Below are 20714 nucleotides of genomic sequence, written 5' to 3'. Positions count from 1 at the left end.
GACACACAAAGCTTTGTTTACAAAATAAATAATAGGTTAGCAATTAAAATGAAAAGTTTGAATTCATGACGAATGAGAGAATTGTGCGTGAGTCCATAAATTTAAACTTTGTCGGCTTTGAATTCTGGTTTGCGATCTTCATCCGATAATCAGCGAATTTAAAAATATTCCATTAGTCAGGGATGTGATTTTTCCGGATTAATCCGGAATTCCGGATTTTCCGACCTGAAAATGTGACCTACGTGAATCATGCAGATCTGTAAAAAAAAAAAAAAATGAGAGGGGGGGGGGGGGGGGGGGTTAATCTCACAGCCGTCACCATGGTAACCCGGGACTGAACTACAATCGCCGCGAATCGCGGCCACACCGGGCGGCACGTCAACATGGTTACAGATGGCAGATAGATGCAATCTTTCCCCGCCCAGCGAGTGCTTGAAGTGCGTCAGAAACAGAGCGCGCGCGCGATCAGTTGTTGGTAATTTGTTGTGTAGCGTGCGCGACGCCGCATCCAATGTAGACAGCATTGCTTTTTTTTGAGGGCGCTTAACACACAGGCTCGTAAACGGGCCTGGCAGCTCGCTCCAGTTCTAGACGCGGTGAAAGTTTCCTGATTGTGACGGATGGCCGAATTTACATGACACATTATAAATGAGCATTATAGTCTGCGATAGATACAGTGCCAAAAAGAAGAGAAGAGGATAAAAGGGGATAAAGACAGAGGTAAAGTGATGTAGTGAATGAACAGTTTATCTAATTGCATAGGAGTAAGATACTATAATTTCATGGCAGTTATTTTTACCTTAAACTTAATGTTAGCAGTTGTTCTGAGTTCTCCAGACTGTGTGATTTTGTTACAATCATGTCAGTTTTAAGACGCATTTTTTATTATCACTTTTTTATTAATGTTTTACCCTACAGTTGTGCAGTTTTGGGGGGAATACAGTACAGGCCAAAAGTTTGGAAACATTACTATTTTTAATGTTTTTGAAAGAAGTTTCTTCTGCTCATCAAGCCTGCATTTATTTGATCAAAAAATAAATGCATTTGATATACTGATTTTTTTTTTTTTATATTGTGATATATTATTACAATTTAAAATAATTGGTTTTCAATTTATTATACTTTAAATTATAATTTATTTCTGTGAAGCAAAGCTGAATTTTCAGGATCATTACTCCAGTCTTCAGCATGTGACATCCGGTCTATCACATGATCCTTTAGAAATCATTCTAATATTCTGATTTATTATGAGTGTTGAAAACAGTTCTGCTGCCTAAAATATTTGATGAATAAAAGGTTAAAAAGAACTGCATTTATTCAAAATAAAAAAAATATTTTCTAATAATATAAATCTTCTTTACTATCACTTTTTATCAATTTAACACATCCTTGCTGAATAAAAGTATTGATTTATTTCAAAAAAAGAAAGAAAAAAATTACTGAACCCAAATTACTGACCAGTAGTGTATATTGTTACAAAATATTTCTTCTTTTTTTTTTTAATTCTTCTTTTTTATTTTTATTTTAATTTTATTACTTTTGATTCATCAAAGTAACCTAAAAGTATCACAGGTTATTAAAAAATATTAAGCAGCAGAACTGTTTCCAACTTTGATAATGAATCATCATATTAGAATGATTTCTAAAGGACTGCAGTAATGATCCTGAAAATTCAGCTTTGCATCACAGAAATAAATGATAATTTAAAGTATAGGCTAATAAATGGAAAACCAATTATTTTAAATTGTAATAATATATCACAATATTGCATTTTTTTTGTTATGTTGTTATGTGTCATACTCATGACATAAGTTGGATATTGCACATTAAGCAGTTTAAGTTTGGTGTAAAAAAATGTAAAAATATATATTTTATTTTTTAAATTCAAATAAGTTGTTGTCATGTGTCATAAAAAGTTGGATGTTTTTATCGGTTTGATCGGCGGGGCAGGGCAGGGCAGGGCAGGGGGGGGGGGTGTTGGGGGTCTCAGTATATTTTCCTGCTTTTTTGTCCTTAGCCAATCACATGCCTGATTAGTTATTCCATATAGAAAGTTGAATTGTCTACTTTTAAACAAAACAATTAAAAACGAAAATAAACCGACTAGCATATGTTTATGTATTCCGTATAGTGTGCAATTCTCTCTATAGGCGCGTTCACTGCGAAGATGACAAGTGAGCATCGTCAACTTCATCTTTGCAGCCCAACGCTGACACAAAAACACCTTTATTAATAAACAATTCAAATGTCTCCTTGCTATATTTGACACGTTCATAATCATTACTTTTGCCGGTTTGTGACAGCTGTTGTGTGCGTTATTGGCAGCGTCACCCACATGAACGCGTCAACCGCATCAGCACCAGAACATGGAGATTTTATTTTAGAGAATGATCGCACAACAGACATTAGAACATAATCGAATATTCAAAAATCGTGACTCATCCCTGCATGGAATCTCTTTTTTCTTTTCCCATACCTTCACTCGCGTCTCACCCATTTCCAAAGGGGATTATAAACATTTCTTCCTTTGTTCGCTTTTAGGTCGATTATTTTCGTATTCTTTACTGTGGTAAAGTAGAAAAAACGCTGTAGGACAGATATAGCCTACATTTTTTACATGTACGTCAAATTCTTTTTAACACAGTTTGTGCTTGTTATTAGACATATTGGTATAGGCGCGTCAAGTTCATTTGTAAAGCGCGTTTCACGCGCACGGGTGATTTTAGTTTGGCTTTCTCTGGCATCGCGCAAACATAGCTTAAATGTCTTGCCCATGTGGAAGATAAAATTCGCTCTTCATACCTTTTACAAGTAGAAAACATGAAGATATCAGAAAAGAGATTGATGGTCTCTTTCCTGCTCGTGTCCCACATCCCTCTCAAAGCGCAGAGCGGTAGGCTGTATCACGCGTCTTTGTGTGGAAATATTAAACAAAAGTTTTTTTTTTTTCTTAAATAGATTAAGATTTTTCTTAAATAGAATAGATTTATTATATTATGTAAGTTACCAGTATTTACTGATATTTATTGCAATGCTTTAGAGGCTTTATTGTGTTGTTTCTTTGTTTTTATTTATTTATTTCAAAACAACCCCCCAAACACCGCAACACCCGCCGGTATTTGGGTCCATTACCACCGCGGTGGTAAAAAACTGCCACCGTCACAGCCCTACGCAGACCGCAAGGGCTGTGATTGGTCTGCTAAAACCCCTCCCTCGGGTTTAAAATGCATGTGTAATTGCACGTCAATGCGGACAACGATGCAGAAACATAAATGAAAACCGATGCATAGTCTACAATTGGGCCTTAATTTCAATTAATGTTTTATGATATGTTGTTCTGTTTTGTAGGATTATGCGGAGAAGGAAAAAGCTATTGCCAAAGCTCTAGAGGAACTGAGGGCCAACTTCTACTGTGAACTGTGTGATAAGCAATACCAGAAACATCAGGAGTTTGACAATCACATCAACTCCTACGATCATGCACACAAGCAGGTAGGAGAGATTCACATAGGCATGACTGTACTGAACAACATTTAAACATGCCATCATTTTCTTAACATTCAACATGTCTTTTTCGCATGTGCAGCTGCAGCTCGTAACATTTTCAGTAAGCTCTTATTTCCCTCTGTCTAATCCAACAGAGACTGAAGGAGCTGAAGCAGAGAGAGTTTGCTCGAAATGTGTCTTCTCGTTCCAAAAAGGATTGCAGAAAACAGGAGAGGATGCTGCGGCGGCTTCATGAACTGGCCGAACAGAGGAAACAGCGAGAATAGTTAGTAAAATTCTGAGTCTGTCTTCTAATCTTTTTTTGGAAGTGTTGCCAGTCATTGCACAGGGTCTCATTCTTTTATTTATTTTGCAGTGTCGCTGGTAGTGGCCCTATGTTTAAGACCACCACAGTGGCAGTAGATGGGGAAAAGGAGGAAGACTCCATGGATGGTGTGCCTATGACAGTGGATACCAACACAGAGGCTATTGAAGATAAGGGAATCTGTAGTATTAGTGATCAAGACTCCCCTAGAACAGGCCCTACCATCAGCTTTGGGTTTAACAAGACTAGTTCTTCTCCAACACCTTCTGGAGGCTCACAGGCTCCCAAAGTCAGTGTATCCTTCTCTTTTGCTAAGAAAGCCCCAGTCAAACTTGAGACAGTTGCAGCTTTCTTTGCAGACCATGGTGAAGAGACGGTGGAAGGAGAAGAAGGTCAGGAAGAGGGAGGAGAAAAGACTGAAGGAGAGGACATAGTTGTGGCATCTACCACTGATATCTCCCAAGCAGGAGGTGGAGGAGGAGGAGGCGGCGGCGGAGGAGGAGGAGGAGGGGTGGGTGAGGGTGAAGAAGAGCAGTCACAACCAGATGATGGTGCAGCCCTGGCCTCTACTTTGAACAAGCTGAAGATGATGATGAAAAAGGAGGAAGGTTACTCTGGACAGGAGCCACAGTATTACCATTATGTACCTCCTGCACATTGTCGGGTCAAGCCCCATTTCCAGTTTCTGCTTTTCATGAAGGCTACAGACCAGTGTGATAGCAAGGAGGAGGATGAGGATGGAGCGAAAGATGAGAAGGCAGCAGCAGGTACCGTTGGAGAGCAAGTCAGCTGCTGCACATCTGAAAAAGACACTGAGATCGAACCTACACAGGCCCAAAACACAAATCCCTCTCCCATATCAGCTGAAGTGAAGACAGTGGAAGAATCAGGAAGTACGGCTGCAGGGCAAAGTGATACAGCAGTAGTAGTTGGCACGTACCAACCAGCTGATAACAAGCAAGGGATATCAGAGTCTCCAGACACAGGTCCACTCATGGCAACTGGGCCTTTCTTTCCTGTGCTAAGTAAGGATGAAAGCACTACCTTGCAATGGCCTTCTGAATTGTTGGAATTTACCAAGGCTCAGCCATCTCTCTCCTACAGTTGTAATCCTCTTTACTTTGACTTCAAACTGTCACGAAACAAAGGAAACTGGGCAAGCAAAAACAGCAAACCTGCCAAGGCAGTTAGCACTGATGGACAAGAGGGGTCTAAGCCTGAAAACACAGACAGTACTCCTGACACTAGTGGAGAGACTGCTACAACGGTTGCAGGACCCAGTACTGTTCAAAAAGAACAATCATCCTTAAAAGAGGAGGGTGCTGAGAGCGAGAACAATGAGCAGAAATTACAAAGTAATGAAGATGTATCTGCAGGGTCTAAGAAAAAGAAAAAGAAGAAGAAACACAAGAAGTCAAGCAAGCATTCCAAGCGTAAAGAAAAAGCAGCAGTGGAGGGTGAGTTAGAGAATGAGACACCGGGAGAGAAAACAAAAAAGAAGAAGAAACATAAAAGAAAGAAAAGCAAAAATAAACCACGTGGCACTGATGAAATTGAAGCAGAGGGAGGTGGAAGTAAGGAAAAAGAGAAAGACAAGGATGACAAAGATGGAGTGTCCACTGCTCAGTCATCAGAAGTAAGCACGTCCCTTGTGGGAGGAAAGAGAAAACGGTCCCACAAAATTTCGCAGTTGTCTGGAGTTGAGGAAAGCAGTGCGGTAAAGGCTAGCTCTAAAGAGGAACACAATGGTACTAAACGTCTTAAATCTGACACCAACACACCTGCTGCTTCCTGCTCTGCCTCAGCCCAAAAGAGCTTAAGTGGAGGTCGACCTCCAAGCAGTGACAGTGAGGAGGATGGTGGATCATCCTCTCAACGTTCTCGACCAGCTCGCCGTCGCTCCACACCACCACGCGAGCAGCGCAGACACCGCAGTGATGATTCTGGACGATCACGTAGTAGGTCATCACGTCGAGGAGACCACAACCATAGACGCCACAGAGGTCAAAAGTCACGCAGTCGATCCTACTCAAGTAGCTCAGAGCGTTCCTCAGCAGGGAGCAGTGCTTACAGTCGCCGTAGCCGTAGCTACTCGGACAGTTACAGTGACTACAGTGATGAAAAACGTCGCCACAGATCAAGAATACCCTCCTCAGACTCAGACTATGAGAGGCGTGGTAGTGGGCGATCTCACAGGAGGCATTACTCCTCATCTTCTTCAGAGGAAGACTCGCGTTCACGTTCACGCTCACACAGCCGCAGGAAACATCATCGGCGGAGACACCAGCGGAGCAGTAGTCGCAGCTCCAGTCGTAGTAGCAGGAGTAGCAGCGCCCGTTCCTACAGACGCAGCAGCTACAGTCGCAGCCGTAGCTCTGCCAGTCGTTCATCTATCTCCACCAAGGGCTCTCCACATCGACATGGTCACAGCCGGCGATCTGACAGCTCAACACAGCGACGGGATTTTAACCGATCCAGAATCTACCGTTCCCAATCTCCTAGGTCCTCTTCCCGCACACATAACCGAAACAGCAACTCTTCATCGGTACAAGGAACTAGAAGTGGTGGTGGAGCTTCCTCAAAGGAGGGTGGAGGGGCTGCAGAACATCGAAATTCATTCACAGCTCGACAACTCTTGGAGAAAATCCAATCTAGAAAAGGAGGGGATGAATCTGGTACTGGCACTAAGACAGGCATCAAGATCAAGGACCCTCCACAGGGATACTTTGGGCCCAAGCTCCCCCCTGCCCTTGGAAACAAAAGTATGTTGTCTCTTTTTGGCAAACTCCAAGCAGGAAAGAAGCCACCATTTCTTCCTCTTACACGTTCAACTGAGGGCGCAAAGTCTGAACAGGGGAAAAATTCTGATAGTAATGAAGTAATCCTGGTAGAACCCATTCGTGAGTTCCCCCCCCCACCTCCTCCACCTCAGCCACCAGTTCAACAACAGCAACCACAACAACAAAAGCAGCCATTGGAAGAGGCTGTATCAAATGCTGCAGTGTCCGAGGAGACCAGACATCCACCCTCAGACCCTCCAGCCCTCCATGAGTCTCAGCCACAATATGAACAGGATCCAGCAATGATGATGTCACAATACCAAGGTGAGCCAATACAAGACTCCAGTAACCCCATGTTGGACGGGCATCTAATGGGGCCCGACATGGGACCTCAACCTTCTATGCACGCCTACCCTGGTTACCCCCCGCCCACAATGGAGGATGGGGACATGGGCATGGAAGCTGAAGAGGATGGTCTTGCACCATTAGAAAGTCAACCAATCACCTTTACCCCAGAGGAAATGGAGAAATACAGCAAGTTACAGCAAGCAGCTCAACAGCACATTCAACAGCAACTGTTGGCCAAGCAGGTGAAGAGCTTCCCCTCAGCTGCAGCTGCTGCTGCTGCAGCTGCAGCTAACTTGGCAGCAGCGGCTAACCTTGCCCCTGCACCGCCGCCACCACCAGCTGCACTGCAGCCTATGCACATCCAGCAACCCACAGTTTCTGCAGCTTCTGCTACCTCTATTACCACAGTACAGCATGCCATCCTGCAGCACCACGCTGCCGCCATGGGTCTTCATCCCCATACCCAACATCATCATCATCACCACCCTGCCCATGCCCAGCTAGCCCAGGTGCACCACATACCTCAACATCATCTAACCCCTATCTCCTTGTCACCACTGGGCCATTCTTTGGGCCATTCACTGGGTCACTCTTTAGGACACACTGGCTTGATTCCAGCCCACCACACTGCCTTCCTTTCAGGCCAACCCATACATATTATACCAGCCTCTGCCCTTCATCACACCCCTCTTGCTCTACACCATTTCCCCCATGCTGCCCTCTACCCAACGCTCTTTGCCCCTCGGCCAGCCTCTGCTGCGGCAGCAGCTGCCCTACAGCTACACCCACTTCTGCATCCTATTTTTGCAGGGCAGGACCTTCAGCACCCTCCAAATCATGGCTCCTGAATACCGGCTTCTCTCAAAGAGAGGGCCTGGCCAAGCAGCGTGTAAGGCTGAAGAGTTTTAGCTAATGGGTGGCACAGTCTGGCGACCCATAGTCCTCTTCTGTCCTCTACGTCCTCTGCTACCTTAGGGTGACCTCAACAGGGCTGTTTAAGAGTGCATTTAAATTGAGGACAGAATAAGATCTTGTCTGCCTTTTGAGATTGTAATGTTATGAAATTATATGTCCTGAACCAGGAGCTAGGAGGTTGGTTGAGGTATGTAACACCATATATATATATATATAAATATTCCCACAAGGAGTATGAGTTGGTTTATAGGCCAAGACATGGCTCTTACAACTAGGAAACCACTGCTGGCGTGTTGTTTCATTTTGTGTGGTATGTCAAATTTTTGTTCATTTTTTGATGTGTTTTTTGTATCCAGAAGCTCTCTTGCTGAAGCCATAATCAAAATCTTTGTTGTGGGCTTTTAGCGTGGTTGTATACAGTTGGTAATGGGTGGTCTTTAAGGGTCACTTTTGGAGACTTGATTTTCTGTGTACTAAGCATTCATGAAAGTTGCAGAGTTTATGAATTAACTGATACAATATGCAAAGATAAAATTAAGCCTGCTATTCAAAAACCAGGCTGTGATAAACTGACGATTGGTGTGCTGTGCGATTATCATAATATTTGGTAATTTTCAGATCATACCAATTATCAAAAACCATTGTACTATACTCTGATCAAAGGGTATCAAAAAACATGAACAAGATGATTAAAATAAAAGCCATACTCAGCACTGAACAGTGTTAAGCTATTTTTGCTGATTGGTTGTAAATCAATATAAATTATTTGAAAATAGTGGATGAAACAGACATCACACATGTTGATGTCAAAAGTTTTTATAATGTCACAGGCTGTTGAAACTGTATAACAAGTTACACTTTGGGATTTGAAGGTTCCCATCCCTTATTGAATTGTGAAATCTTGCACTGAAAAGATGTACATTGAGATGCTGTTTTTGCATCTTGTAACAACTGTATGATTGTAGTATTCTGCAATAATTTTATTTTCTATTTGATTTTAAATTATTTTCTTTGGAAAATGTTTTCTTTCTGTACACTTAGTTAAATGTAAATAAAGTTAACGTAGTGAAACTGTAAAATAAAGGTTTGTAACACCCATTTAAAAATGCTAATAAAAAAAAAATGACATTAAAAATGTGGGGGAAAAAATTATGTTCACATGATCAGGGCTGGTACTACAGAGGTTAGGAGTGTGTTTGAACTTTGGAGGGACACAGAATGTGGCAAAACTTTTGGTGACGTACTGTAAATGGCAGCGGTGACATTAGCTTTTTTTAATTCCTCCTTGATGCGTCAGCAAATAAAGACTTTGACTTGTAATTCTGGTGTACAGGTGTGATTATTATTATTTTATCCATGTTTATATGAAGTAGTACTAAAACCTTTTTCATAGAATACAAATGTTCCTAATGCAAACCACCCCCTCACGGTCCCCTCACCCCCTCAAGCTGCAGAATTTTACATTAACATTTCAGGTTAACCTATAACATTTAAAAAAACAAAACAAAAAAAAACAGGAAGATATAGAAATATAAACAAGTAAAATTGCACTTTAACAAACCAACCATGACCTGTCTCTCACTGTTTAGTGGCGAACCCCGGGAATTGCAAAACCAGCTGCAAGCCATCAGAAAGTGGCAATAAGTGAGACAAATTGCAAGGTCATCTGTGCCTGAATTTGACTTCATTGGGGAAAATAAATAAGCTCTGGTATACATAGAAATAACCTGATAAAATAACAGTCAGCCATAAAAGTAGTCTATGCCTATCCTCACCCACTAAGAAAGGTTATACTGGCCATGTACTGATTAATAACCTTTTGTCAATGTTACTTGCCAAACAAACTAAGGCATTTTCAAATTTTGTACTAAAAGTGCTTGAACTATTTATGAACACACTATGATCAAATCCCACACAAAGAGCATCTTCTGGGATGGATTACCTTACTGTGGAAACCATATAAATTAACTTGAACTTGTAACACTGGTTTCTTTATTGTAGGTAGATTTTAGTGATATATTTACTTAAGGGTTTGGCAGAATAGGCCCTAATTTATCACCCCAATGAAGTTCACCCAAATGACACTAGATGGCATTGTTGGATGGTACTTCACTTGCCTTAGATTGGCTTTAGTTATCAACGCCGCGTCTTGTTGCAAAGTTTTCACCAGAAACCATAGAGGAAGTAATATTTTATGTTAAATAAGATCTTTCAATTACAAATGCTACCTGCTTGTTAGATTATGGAGGCAGTTTTTTAATACCTTAAAATGTGTTTGAGCAAATATAAGCATTAATGACTATGTACATTTGTAACATATCTTCTTTCTAACCCTCAAGTCTGTCAATTTGTGACTATAGTGGAAAAGAACTGCAGGTGACATTTTTTTTCTACTTTCACATCATTTTTATCTCATTTTCACACACACAAAAAAAGCATAATTATTGAGCATTATTATAAACAAATAATTAAAGTAACTAGCAATTAAGCCTATATTAGGAACTGATGTCACATTATGGTATCTTTTTCGTCTTGGTCAATGAACCTGCTGTCAACAGTGGCAAACACATACATGTTGTGACTGTTCCAGGGGGACATTGTTGGGGATTATGCTGCTGGGGTCCTGAGCATGTGTGAATGTGCGCACACAGAGCGTCAAGATCCATGCAGCAGATGTCCAATAAGACGTCTCATTTCCTGTTTGCCGGGGGCTGTGGCTCCTGCTTAGATCCAGGCGAAGACAGTTTAACAGTATGAAACAAGTTTTACATTTCAGGGCAGCTGGATGTATATGGATGATGAGTTTATTGCACAAAAATGTCTAAGAATCTGTATTTACAGGTTTGAAGTGTTAGGAATAATACAGTACAAAACCAACACAGCACTGAATAACCAAACGTTTTTGGTTTGTTCTCCAAAAGATGACGATGAAGAGCCAGATAACAGACCAATTCTCTAAACAATTTTTAAAAGTACCTTTTAATGACTATTTGCTCTCTATACCACCTGAGCTACAGGAGGACTGATCTTTTTAGTTCAGACTAGCAGAGACAAATGTTCAAACTGCTTATTTGAGAGTCGGCTGAGCAGAAAGTTATGAAAAGATTCAATGTCTTTCAAAATACAGTAGATGAAGAAAGAATAGACACAAAAAAAAGATTTGTGAAGATGAGACTGACAGTCATCCTGCAAAGAAGCAGTTGTGTGATTTCCTTTAGCACACCTCTGCAATTTTTATAGATGTGATGCAAGTGGCATGAAAACCGGAATGAGCCACTGACGTGATCAAGGAGCAAGGTCGCCTAAAGTTGGGAAAGTTCAGCTAAGGTATTTAACCGCCAGGAACATGACAAAGCAAGTAGCGAGCATTCCAGCCATCATGATGAACTTGTCCTGTGTTGCTCGCTTCTCAATCAAACGCATGACCGTGTTCGACAAGCCCAACATGTTTGCGACATCCAACATCTTTTTATGGGTACCCTAAAAAAGAGAGAGAGAAGGTGCAAGATGTAACCAAGAATCTACAGTTTTCTGAATGGCGTTTTTTTAACACGGTGAGCAACAGAGACATTCATTCACTCAGTAAAACATCTGAGGTACACATCACCCCCGTCATTTCCCCAAAACCAGAGTCAGAGGCGGTCTCTCACGCTCTGTGATAATCAGACGAGCTTCAGGAAGAACACATACTCCTCCCTGGAAACACACTGTCAGCGTCTAAATGCGCATGCATGACCTCAAACCAGTGTTGTTATTGTTAACTAAAACATTTTCATTAATTGACAGGGATCCTACCTGATTTTCATTAAAAAAAATCCATACTTTTTCAGTCTCAAATTTCAGACCATATTAACATGAAGTGATAACATGCGCTTGCATGATAAGAAGAAACCTCAAACACTTTATAACCTGCATATATTCACCTCTGCATCAGTTTGATGCTGTAAATGAGGTTGGATGTTGCATGATCACCAAACAGCAAAATACAGCCTGATTTAGATGATCGTTTGCTCCTTTCTCTGTTGCTGGTTTGAGTGGCACACACACATTCATTTAGTGAAGTTCAAAAGAGACTCACTTACGGTAAAAGACAAACAGTTTTGCGTAATGAAAATGTGTGCCTTGAATTCATTCGTGTTAGACAATCACTAAACTTTCGCCATGAAAACTCTCTGTTTGTATGATACTTTTATTTTTAGAAATTTTTATTTTCATATTTTAGAAAACTAAATAGAGGCAATAGTCTGGAAACACAAATATTTTTCCATACTTATCCAGACCTGGAAATTATTAAAATCAAAAACTGCGTAGGAACCCTGCATTGAAATAAAGCTGAAATATAATAATATAATAAATATTAGATGAAAAAAAAAAAAAAAAATGTAAAAAGAAATTAGAAATTTTGCCTTGGCCACAAACTGAAATAAAATAAGTTTAAGTTAAAATACTAAAACTAACAAAAAATATAAAAATATAAATATAAAAAAAATATATATAAAATCAACAAAATTAATAAAACAACTCAAATTAAAAGCTACTAATATAATAGTATATAAATAATGCCAAAATATCACTGCCTAAACTGTTAAACTGTTATGATTTCATTTTAAATGGATCAATAGATCTATTGTTTTTCCTCAATCTTGTGAATACTTCATTTGGCTATCATTAAACTGTATTATCAGCGATCGGCACTTTATCAACAATCAGTCAAGCACTATTAGAAATGTTTAGAAACACCCTGATAAGAGGATAAAAAAATTCCCCTTCCTGGTCTCCAAATGCAATCCGCCCTGCATTCTGTGTGTCACACAGACCTTAAGTGTGCTCCTCTGGTCTCTCAGGCCGTTTAGGATGCTGGAGCCTGAGCCCAGCAGGTCGTCCATTCCTCTGTGAGCGTTTTGTAGACTGCTACTAAACTGCAGGGTTTCATCAATAGGGATGGAGGTGTCTGCATCCTACACAAAAAAACACTGTCAAAATCATGCCTTCTTTGTAGTGTGATGTACGTTTCTAGACTGATGAGTAATAGTGAAAGAGTTTGGGAAACTGTGCAGAAGGCGGCGTGTGTGTGGTCTACTGACGTTTGTTGTGAAGCTTCGACTCAAGAGATCCTCTCTTTCTCTCTCCTGAGCCTCGCGAGCGTAACGTCTGTGCTGGAAGTTCCTCAGGGCAGTCTGAAGATGCTGCACATCATACTTTAATTGATCAACACGCCTACAGAAAGAAAAACACACTGAGTATGTTTTGGACCACACAGCAGCCCGCCGGTATTGTCTGGTGATGCAATAGTTGTAGAGTACCTGCTCATTTAAGTATAAAGAGGTTTTGCTTTCAGAAACGGCTAAAAAATTATTTCAAATCAAACTTTTCACAATTTATTTACACCATTTAGGACTCAACAGTAAGGATAATACAATGGCTCAGGGCTAGTATAAGATATTTTTAGGCCAGTTATTGGAACTCTGTCAAGCTATTATTGAAAATGAATCAAAAAAAAAAGAAAAAAAAAAAAAAAAAAAGGTATAATTAATTTATATCCATTTATATTTAGAGATTTTGTATGTATTAAAATGGGTTTTTTTAAATTACATTGCTAAAAAATTATTTATTTAAAAAAATTATGAAAATACCATTACAATTAATATTATTAATAATAATAATCACACTGCTAAAAGTAACATTTATTTTATTAATTAATTAAATAAGTAAAATTATGCAATCATTAGCACATATATATATATATGTTCAGTTCAGATGCAAAAGCCTCTAAGTGCCATTTGAAATTTTCTTCTAGAATGATCATTTTTATCAAGCTCGTATATTTAAGTTCAATAATTTCACTTAAATGGCAATGCAAATGACCTATTAATTGTCATTTAAGTGAAATTACTTAACTTAAATATACAAGCTTTATAAAAATGATCGTTCTAGAAGAAAATTGATATATACATACATACATATATACATACAGTGAGGAAAATAAGTATTTGAATACCCTGCTATTTTGTAAGTTCTCCCACTTAGAAATCATGGAGGGGTCTGAAATTGTCATCGTAGGTGAATGTCCACTGTGAGAGACATAATCTAAAAAAAAAAAATCCAGAAATCACAATATATGATTTTTTTAACTATTTATTTGTATGATACAGCTGCAAATAAGTATTTGAACACCTGAGAAAATCAATGTTAATATTTGGTACAGTAGCCTTTGTTTGCAATTACAGAGGTCAAACGTTTCCTGTAGTTTTTCACCAGGTTTGCACACACTGCAGGAGGGATTTTGGCCCACTCCTCCACACAGATCTTCTCTAGATCAGTCAGGTTTCTGGGCTGTCGCTGAGAAACACGGAGTTTGAGCTCCCTCCAAAGATTCTCTATTGGGTTTAGGTCTGGAGACTGGCTAGGCCACGCCAGAACCTTGATATGCTTCTTACAGAGCCACTCCTTGGTTATCCTGGCTGTGTGCTTCGGGTCATTGTCATGTTGGAAGACCCAGCCTCGACTCATCTTCAATGCTCTAACTGAGGGAAGGAGGTTGTTCCCCAAAATCTCGCAATACATGGCCCCGGTCATCCTCTCCTTAATAAAGTGCAGTCGCCCTGTCCCATGTGCAGAAAAACACCCCCAAAGCATGATGCTACCACCCCATGCTTCACAGTAGGGATGGTGTTCTTGGGATGGTACTCATCATTCTTCTTCCTCCAATCACGTTTAGTGGAATTATGACCAAAAAGTTCTATTTTGGTCTCATCTGACCACATGACTTTCTCCCATGACTCCTCTGGATCATCCAAATGGTCATTGGAAAACTTAAGACGGGCCTTGACATGTGCTGGTTTAAGCAGGGGAACCTTCCGTGCCATGCATGATTTCAAACCATGACGTCTTAGTGTATTACCAACAGTAACCTTGGAAACGGTGGTCCCAGCTCTTTTCAGACCATTGACCAGCTCCTCCCGTGTAGTTCTGGGCTGATTTCTCACCTTTCTTAGGATCATTGAGACCCCACGAGGTGAGATCTTGCATGGAGCCCCAGTCCGAGGGAGATTGACAGTCATGTTTAGCTTCTTCCATTTTCTAATGATTGCTCCAACAGTGGACCTTTTTTCACCAAGCTGCTTGGCAATTTCCCCGTAGCCCTTTCCAGCCTTGTGGAGGTGTACAATTTTGTCTCTAGTGTCTTTGGACAGCTCTTTGGTCTTGGCCATGTTATTAGTTGGATTCTTACTGATTGTATGGGGTGGACAGGTGTCTTTATGCAGCTAACGACCTCAAACAGGTGCATCTAATTTAGGATAATAAATGGAGTGGAGGTGGACATTTTAAAGGCAGACTAACAGGTCTTTGAGGGTCAGAATTCTAGCTGATAGACAGGTGTTCAAATACTTATTTGCAGCTGTATCATACAAATAAATAGTTAAAAAATCATATATTGTGATTTCTGGATTTTTTTTTTTAGATTATGTCTCTCACAGTGGACATGCACCTACGATGACAATTTCAGACCCCTCCATGATTTCCAAGTGGGAGAACTTGCAAAATAGCAGGGTGTTCAAATACTTATTTTCCTCACTGTATATATACATATACATATATATATATATATATATGTGTGTGTATATATGTATGTATGTATATATATATATATATATATATATATACCTTGTGTTATGTTGCGGGTCAATTTGACCCGTTTAGATTTTATAGTTGCTGGAAATACTGGTTAACCTATGTTTTTTTTTCTTGATATTTTGTGACTTTCTCTCATTTATCATCATGAACATGCATGCAAAGTTTCAACATGCTGGTGTTTTTTGACATATACAAACAAAATTACTGTTCCTTTCGTGATGTTCGCGGGTCAATTACACACACACATATATACATATATATATATATATATATATATATATATATATATGCTAAATATAATTTATATATATTTTTAACTATTTAATGTATTGATTTTGTTGTAGGGCCAATAATAATAATATTTGCAGGACAAAACCAATCTGAACTAATGGGCTGACTACTAGGCCAACAGACAAAATCTTTATTGTTCAGCTGTTTTGACCAAATACAGAAAAACATTTATGTATTAGAACATATATAGGTCTAACAATCACTTAAATCACATTAGTGTCTGAAGCTCGGATTTCCATTGATTAGACCAACTTACCAACATTAACCTGGTTTCATGCACACACACACTGTGAGACAGGCACTCTTCAAGAAGTGTCTGTACGATATTCAGTGTTTTGTGAATGAGTTGGTGTAACAGGTGTGTTGGCCTCAGGTGTGTTTGCGCAGTGCTTTAGCCAAGCTTTGCCACACACAACAGGAATGTTGGTGATGACGTGACTGCAAACGGAATGTTTTCACTGGATCCCACTGCCACGGGGCGGCACACAACACAAACACTCCTAACCTTCATCACCTTGCATCACATCACATTAATCTTCATTTGGCAGTGGCTTTCTTATTCAAAGCAACTTACATTATGTATTTACTACAGGGACAATCTTCCCAGAGCAACCTGCCTTGTCATGGTGCGGTAGCTTATGAATATCCTGATCTTTGGACCTACAACGTTGAGGTAGTCATCCATCCAACAGTCCTATAGTCCAGCTTCCACTTACTCACATACTGGACTGCTATCAGTCTGTGCTTACTGATTAAAGATCAAATTGGAATCTAATAGAATCTTCTGACAGGAAGGTTATTTTGCTCTAGTTGGCAATTCTCCAGAAAGCAACCTCTGATCAAGATGAGGACTGGATTCAAGAAGGCACTAGTGGATATTTTTACTGATGCACTCACAGTTTGGCATTTTGGCGGCGGTTTGGTGGCTCTTTACTGGCTAGTATCTCGAGTCGCTCCAGCTGATTAAAGATCTGATCAATTCTGGCTTGAAGTTCATTCTCAAGTACTGCAAGAAACACAAGCATCAGAAAATATAAGTACACAAATAACAATCATATCAAGTACATAAAGTACTTCACATACTTTACCATTCAAGTTGGTGATGGTTTGCTCACCAAGGCTGCTTTTATTTGATCAAAAATACATTAAAAACTAATATTGTGAAATATTATTACTATTTAAAATGACTTTTCTTTACTTATCTTTATTTATTTTAAAGTGTAATTTATTCCTGTGTTACTCCAGTCTTCAGTGTCACATGATCCTTCAGAAATCATTCTAATATTATGATTTCCTGCTTAAGAAATTTTTATCAATGTTGAAAACAGTTGTGCTGCTTAATGTTTTTTTGAAAAATAGAATAGAAAATTAAAATAGAAAATGTAAATGTTATGTAACAAATATCTAAATGCCAATTTACATCAATTTAATGCATGCTTACAAATAATTATGAAACAATGAGTGAAATGTGAAGTGTGTGTGTGATAACAATATATGGCAGATTTTTTAATTCTATATTATTAAACAAAACACTAAAAGCTACAATTAGCCATTTTAAACGCTACAAGTATAAATACATGAAAATGTAGCACGAAGTTGCAATGAGTTAAAATAAGTAACAATGTACAGATGGAATCAAGCATTGACATGCAGATCCACAGACTGGGAATGAGTGCAGCTTCCTTGGAGAGAACCACAGACTGGTGGGAAAGTTTTATCACACAGGCAGTCTTGCCCTGACCCCCACCCACTGAGACAATGCAATCTCACAGTCGCTCTCACACAGACAAACGTACGCATACGTTACGCATCCTTCCCGCCTATGACATCTCATATGATGTCATCAGTATGGGTAGGAGACGGTTATCTCATTCAGACACACCACAGAGCCACAACACCACCTCAAACACACACACAAACCATACCACTCCACACTTCTCTCCCTCCTATCCAGCATTCATTCTCCATGCCCCCCACCCCATCACTCCTCCCTGTCCTTCCTGCCGTGGCACCAGCCTGGCTCTCTGCGTGAGCTCCACCTCTACAGAACAATCAGGTGGTCAGTGGCACCCAGTGGCACCACAATGACTTTGCCTGCAGCTTGAAGACTGGACACAGTTTGCATGTGGTTTTACATCTAGGTTATCCAATCACAAGAGTATTTTTACTGGTGTGAATGGGGTCAATACATTTTTGCGAAGAGGTCGTGGAAAACACATGTAACCACAAAACTTTTAGAGTTAAATATTATTCGGTACGCAGGTGTAAACCAGGCCTAGGACTGGTTACATGTCACATTATTATAACTGGTGTTACCTGGCGCTCTTTCTCAGTTCTTTAAAGGTATAGTGGAGGATTTTCTTTTTCCGGGTGGATCATCAAGACTATTGGTCCTCCTAATTGTCAATCATTCTGGTGATATGTTTACGTAAGGCCTTCGTACGTGCTCGTCCCTAGGTAGTTTTCGCTTTCTGCGCATGCGCACTTTCAGGTGTATGTGTGTGCTGAGCTACGGTTTCAGCCATTCATTGAAGCTCGCCGTTCTCACCGGGTTTTTTCAAAATGTCTGAGGGTCGCAAGAGAAAAAGTGTCTACGAATTGTATGACAAGAAGAGAAAGGCCTCTGAAGAAAGAAACAAGACCAGAGTGTTTTTGGGAGAATATTTCACGCGCTAAAAGCACAGGTTGGGCTTCCCACTGATGCCTCAGTCGCGAAGTTTAAACTCGACAGGTAAAGTTTGGCATGCTATTTGGAGAGATCCATTTAAAATCACTGCTAGTAAAAGTTGATGTAAGGTATGATTAGCGATGCTAGCCCTGGCACAAGTCACGCACCGTGCAGACAATCCTCCACTATACCTTTAATATGTTACAAGAGAATAAAGATGCAAATTTATGTAGTGATTAAATATCAACAAAAAAATGGGCATAGTTATGGGCATTGCCACAGAAACAACTCATTTCAGAGTGCAGGACCATCAAACAGCTCAGAGTAGTCTCATGACATAAAAAATTGGGCAGACCAAAAATTTGTTTTACAGTAAATGTAGTGCTACAATATTGCCATTCTGGTTCAATAAATGGTACGGCCTATATGACACCTGGTATATACTTGGTCATGTACAGATTTAAAAGTCACGTACATTTTCAAAGCAAAAAAAAAAATAAAAAATCATAATGTTAATGTTTATAATATCTTCATGTCTTTTAGTCACACTTAGCAGTTAAGATTCTGCTTTATAGTGTATTTATATATCCCTGTACATGAGTACACCATATGTATCGGGTAGACACATTACCAATCGAGGATAAGGAAGCAGCTTTTAGGTGAAATTCATATTCATAAACCACACTACCCAGCTCTGACTATCATAATGTTTGAGAGTATGTGTCTTATTTGTATCCTATCGTCTCTGAGGATCTTTATTCGTTCTATTGTAAGCACACACACACACTGACTTACAGTGGACTGACTGTCGGTCTGTTGTCTCCAGTCGTCCCATCTGAGACTGAACCTCCTGAATTTGTCTGGAAGTGAAAGACACGGATGTGTGAGAAGAGAGAGAGGGTTAAACACACTACATTATTCACTGGTGTTAGAAACATTAGGGGACTATTAGGTTCATATGGACGTCTCTGCTGTCAGTCAGATGATAGCATTATACATGCTCTACATTAGAGTTTAACCTCACTTTTGGCACACTAAACAGCTGAAAGACCATAATTAAGCATAATTATAATAATAATACCAAAAAAATATTAGATTCATAAACAGGAAGAAAACAGAGACAGCAAAGCTACATTATCTTCTTCATTTAGGTTAACAGATGCTGTCAGACCAAAGCAGCTTGTCACATTACTATACAATAGATTTCAAAGAGCCTTTTATTTGTTACATGTTGCACCGAACTTATGAAAACGCTCTGTTTACTGTTAAGCCAGCTAACGTTAATTTATTTCAAAATTATCAGCAGAATGAACAAACTCACTTATTGGTCTGATGGTAAAGCATCTCCATCTTCAGAGACGGTTAAAGTCGCCACCAAAAAGAAAAAGAAAAAAGCCTCTAATCGAAAGTTATGCAATGTTTTATCATCCGTTTCGTTTAGTTTCACATATCGATTTCTAGCATACACGTCACCAAGAAAAAGGACCTCTGTTAGGTGCCCTCTCAACCGCCTGACTGTAAAAACACTGGTAGACGAGAGAACAGCGCCAGCTGTGGCGGATGGTATTCACTCAGCATCGTATTATTCATTCATTCATCATTCATTTATAGTACAACAGACCAAACAAGGTCAAATTACATACAGAACTACAATCATATAGCCTAGGCTAAACAAAGAAACCAGGCACAATTTAAAGATATGAAATATGGAAACATGACTGAAGAATAGTCCTGATATATATTTTAATCTCTTGTCCATTGATCAAAAACATTGGTTAGCCTACTACAGACCTATTAACATTTATCTATATGATATTTAGCTAAATTAAAATTTAGTAATAGTCTAGCCTACATTTATATAATGGAGATTTATTTGATGAACTAAAATTACAACTATAAGATGAACACTGTTAATTTCTAATAACAGAATAAAACAGACGTTAAAAAATTAGAAAGATTTTAGAAGATGAGACATTAATTCATTAAACTGGTAGATAAACAAAGCGTTATAATATTGTGTGGCTGACTGAGGCTCATAAAATGTTGTCCCGGTACAAAAATACAGCCCTGTGTTTTGGTGGAAACTAACACAGTGGAAAGTTTTTGTAAGGAAGATCTGAAAGTTTACATTAGAATGTGAACAGCAATTAGTAGCAAGCAGCTTTAATCTTAAATCATGTGAATTAAGGTATTTTCCCCATTTGATCTCTGCATTCAGAAATCTGCTCCGTAAAGCCCTTTAAATGACAGCTATTAATGTAAAGTT

The 20714-nt window shown here is 39.4% G+C and overlaps 2 protein-coding genes across 7 annotated transcripts in view; one reads left to right on the top strand and one right to left on the bottom strand.

Annotated features, from left to right (window-relative positions):
• The window catches only part of gpatch8 (G patch domain containing 8), a 44031-nt gene extending 34857 nt beyond the window's left edge, over positions 1-9174 (top strand). For all 6 annotated transcript variants that reach the window (XM_084138716.1, XM_084138718.1, XM_084138721.1 and 3 more), the window contains 3 exons: positions 3349-3492; positions 3642-3772; positions 3863-9174. In XM_084138716.1, the coding sequence (XP_083994842.1) occupies positions 3349-3492; positions 3642-3772; positions 3863-7787 (4200 nt within the window). In that variant the 3' untranslated portion in view covers positions 7788-9174. The remainder of the gene's footprint in view (positions 1-3348; positions 3493-3641; positions 3773-3862) is intronic.
• A 1468-nt stretch (positions 9175-10642) lies between these two features.
• gosr2 (golgi SNAP receptor complex member 2) lies at positions 10643-19945 on the bottom strand. The gene is made up of 6 exons (XM_084138790.1): positions 19770-19945; positions 19244-19308; positions 16678-16786; positions 12939-13071; positions 12672-12812; positions 10643-11334 (listed from the first exon to the last, which is right to left on the bottom strand). The coding sequence occupies exons 1-6, from the start codon at positions 19796-19798 to the stop codon at positions 11173-11175; spliced, it is 639 nt and encodes a 212-aa protein (XP_083994916.1). The 5' UTR covers positions 19799-19945; the 3' UTR covers positions 10643-11172.
• Positions 19946-20714: the final 769 nt, after the last annotated feature.

This window comes from Abramis brama (assembly GCF_963993115.1).
Source record: "Abramis brama genome assembly, chromosome: 1".
NCBI lineage: Eukaryota > Metazoa > Chordata > Actinopteri > Cypriniformes > Leuciscidae > Abramis > Abramis brama.
Note: the sequence above shows the minus strand (reverse complement) of the source record. Positions and strands in the feature narration are given on the sequence as shown.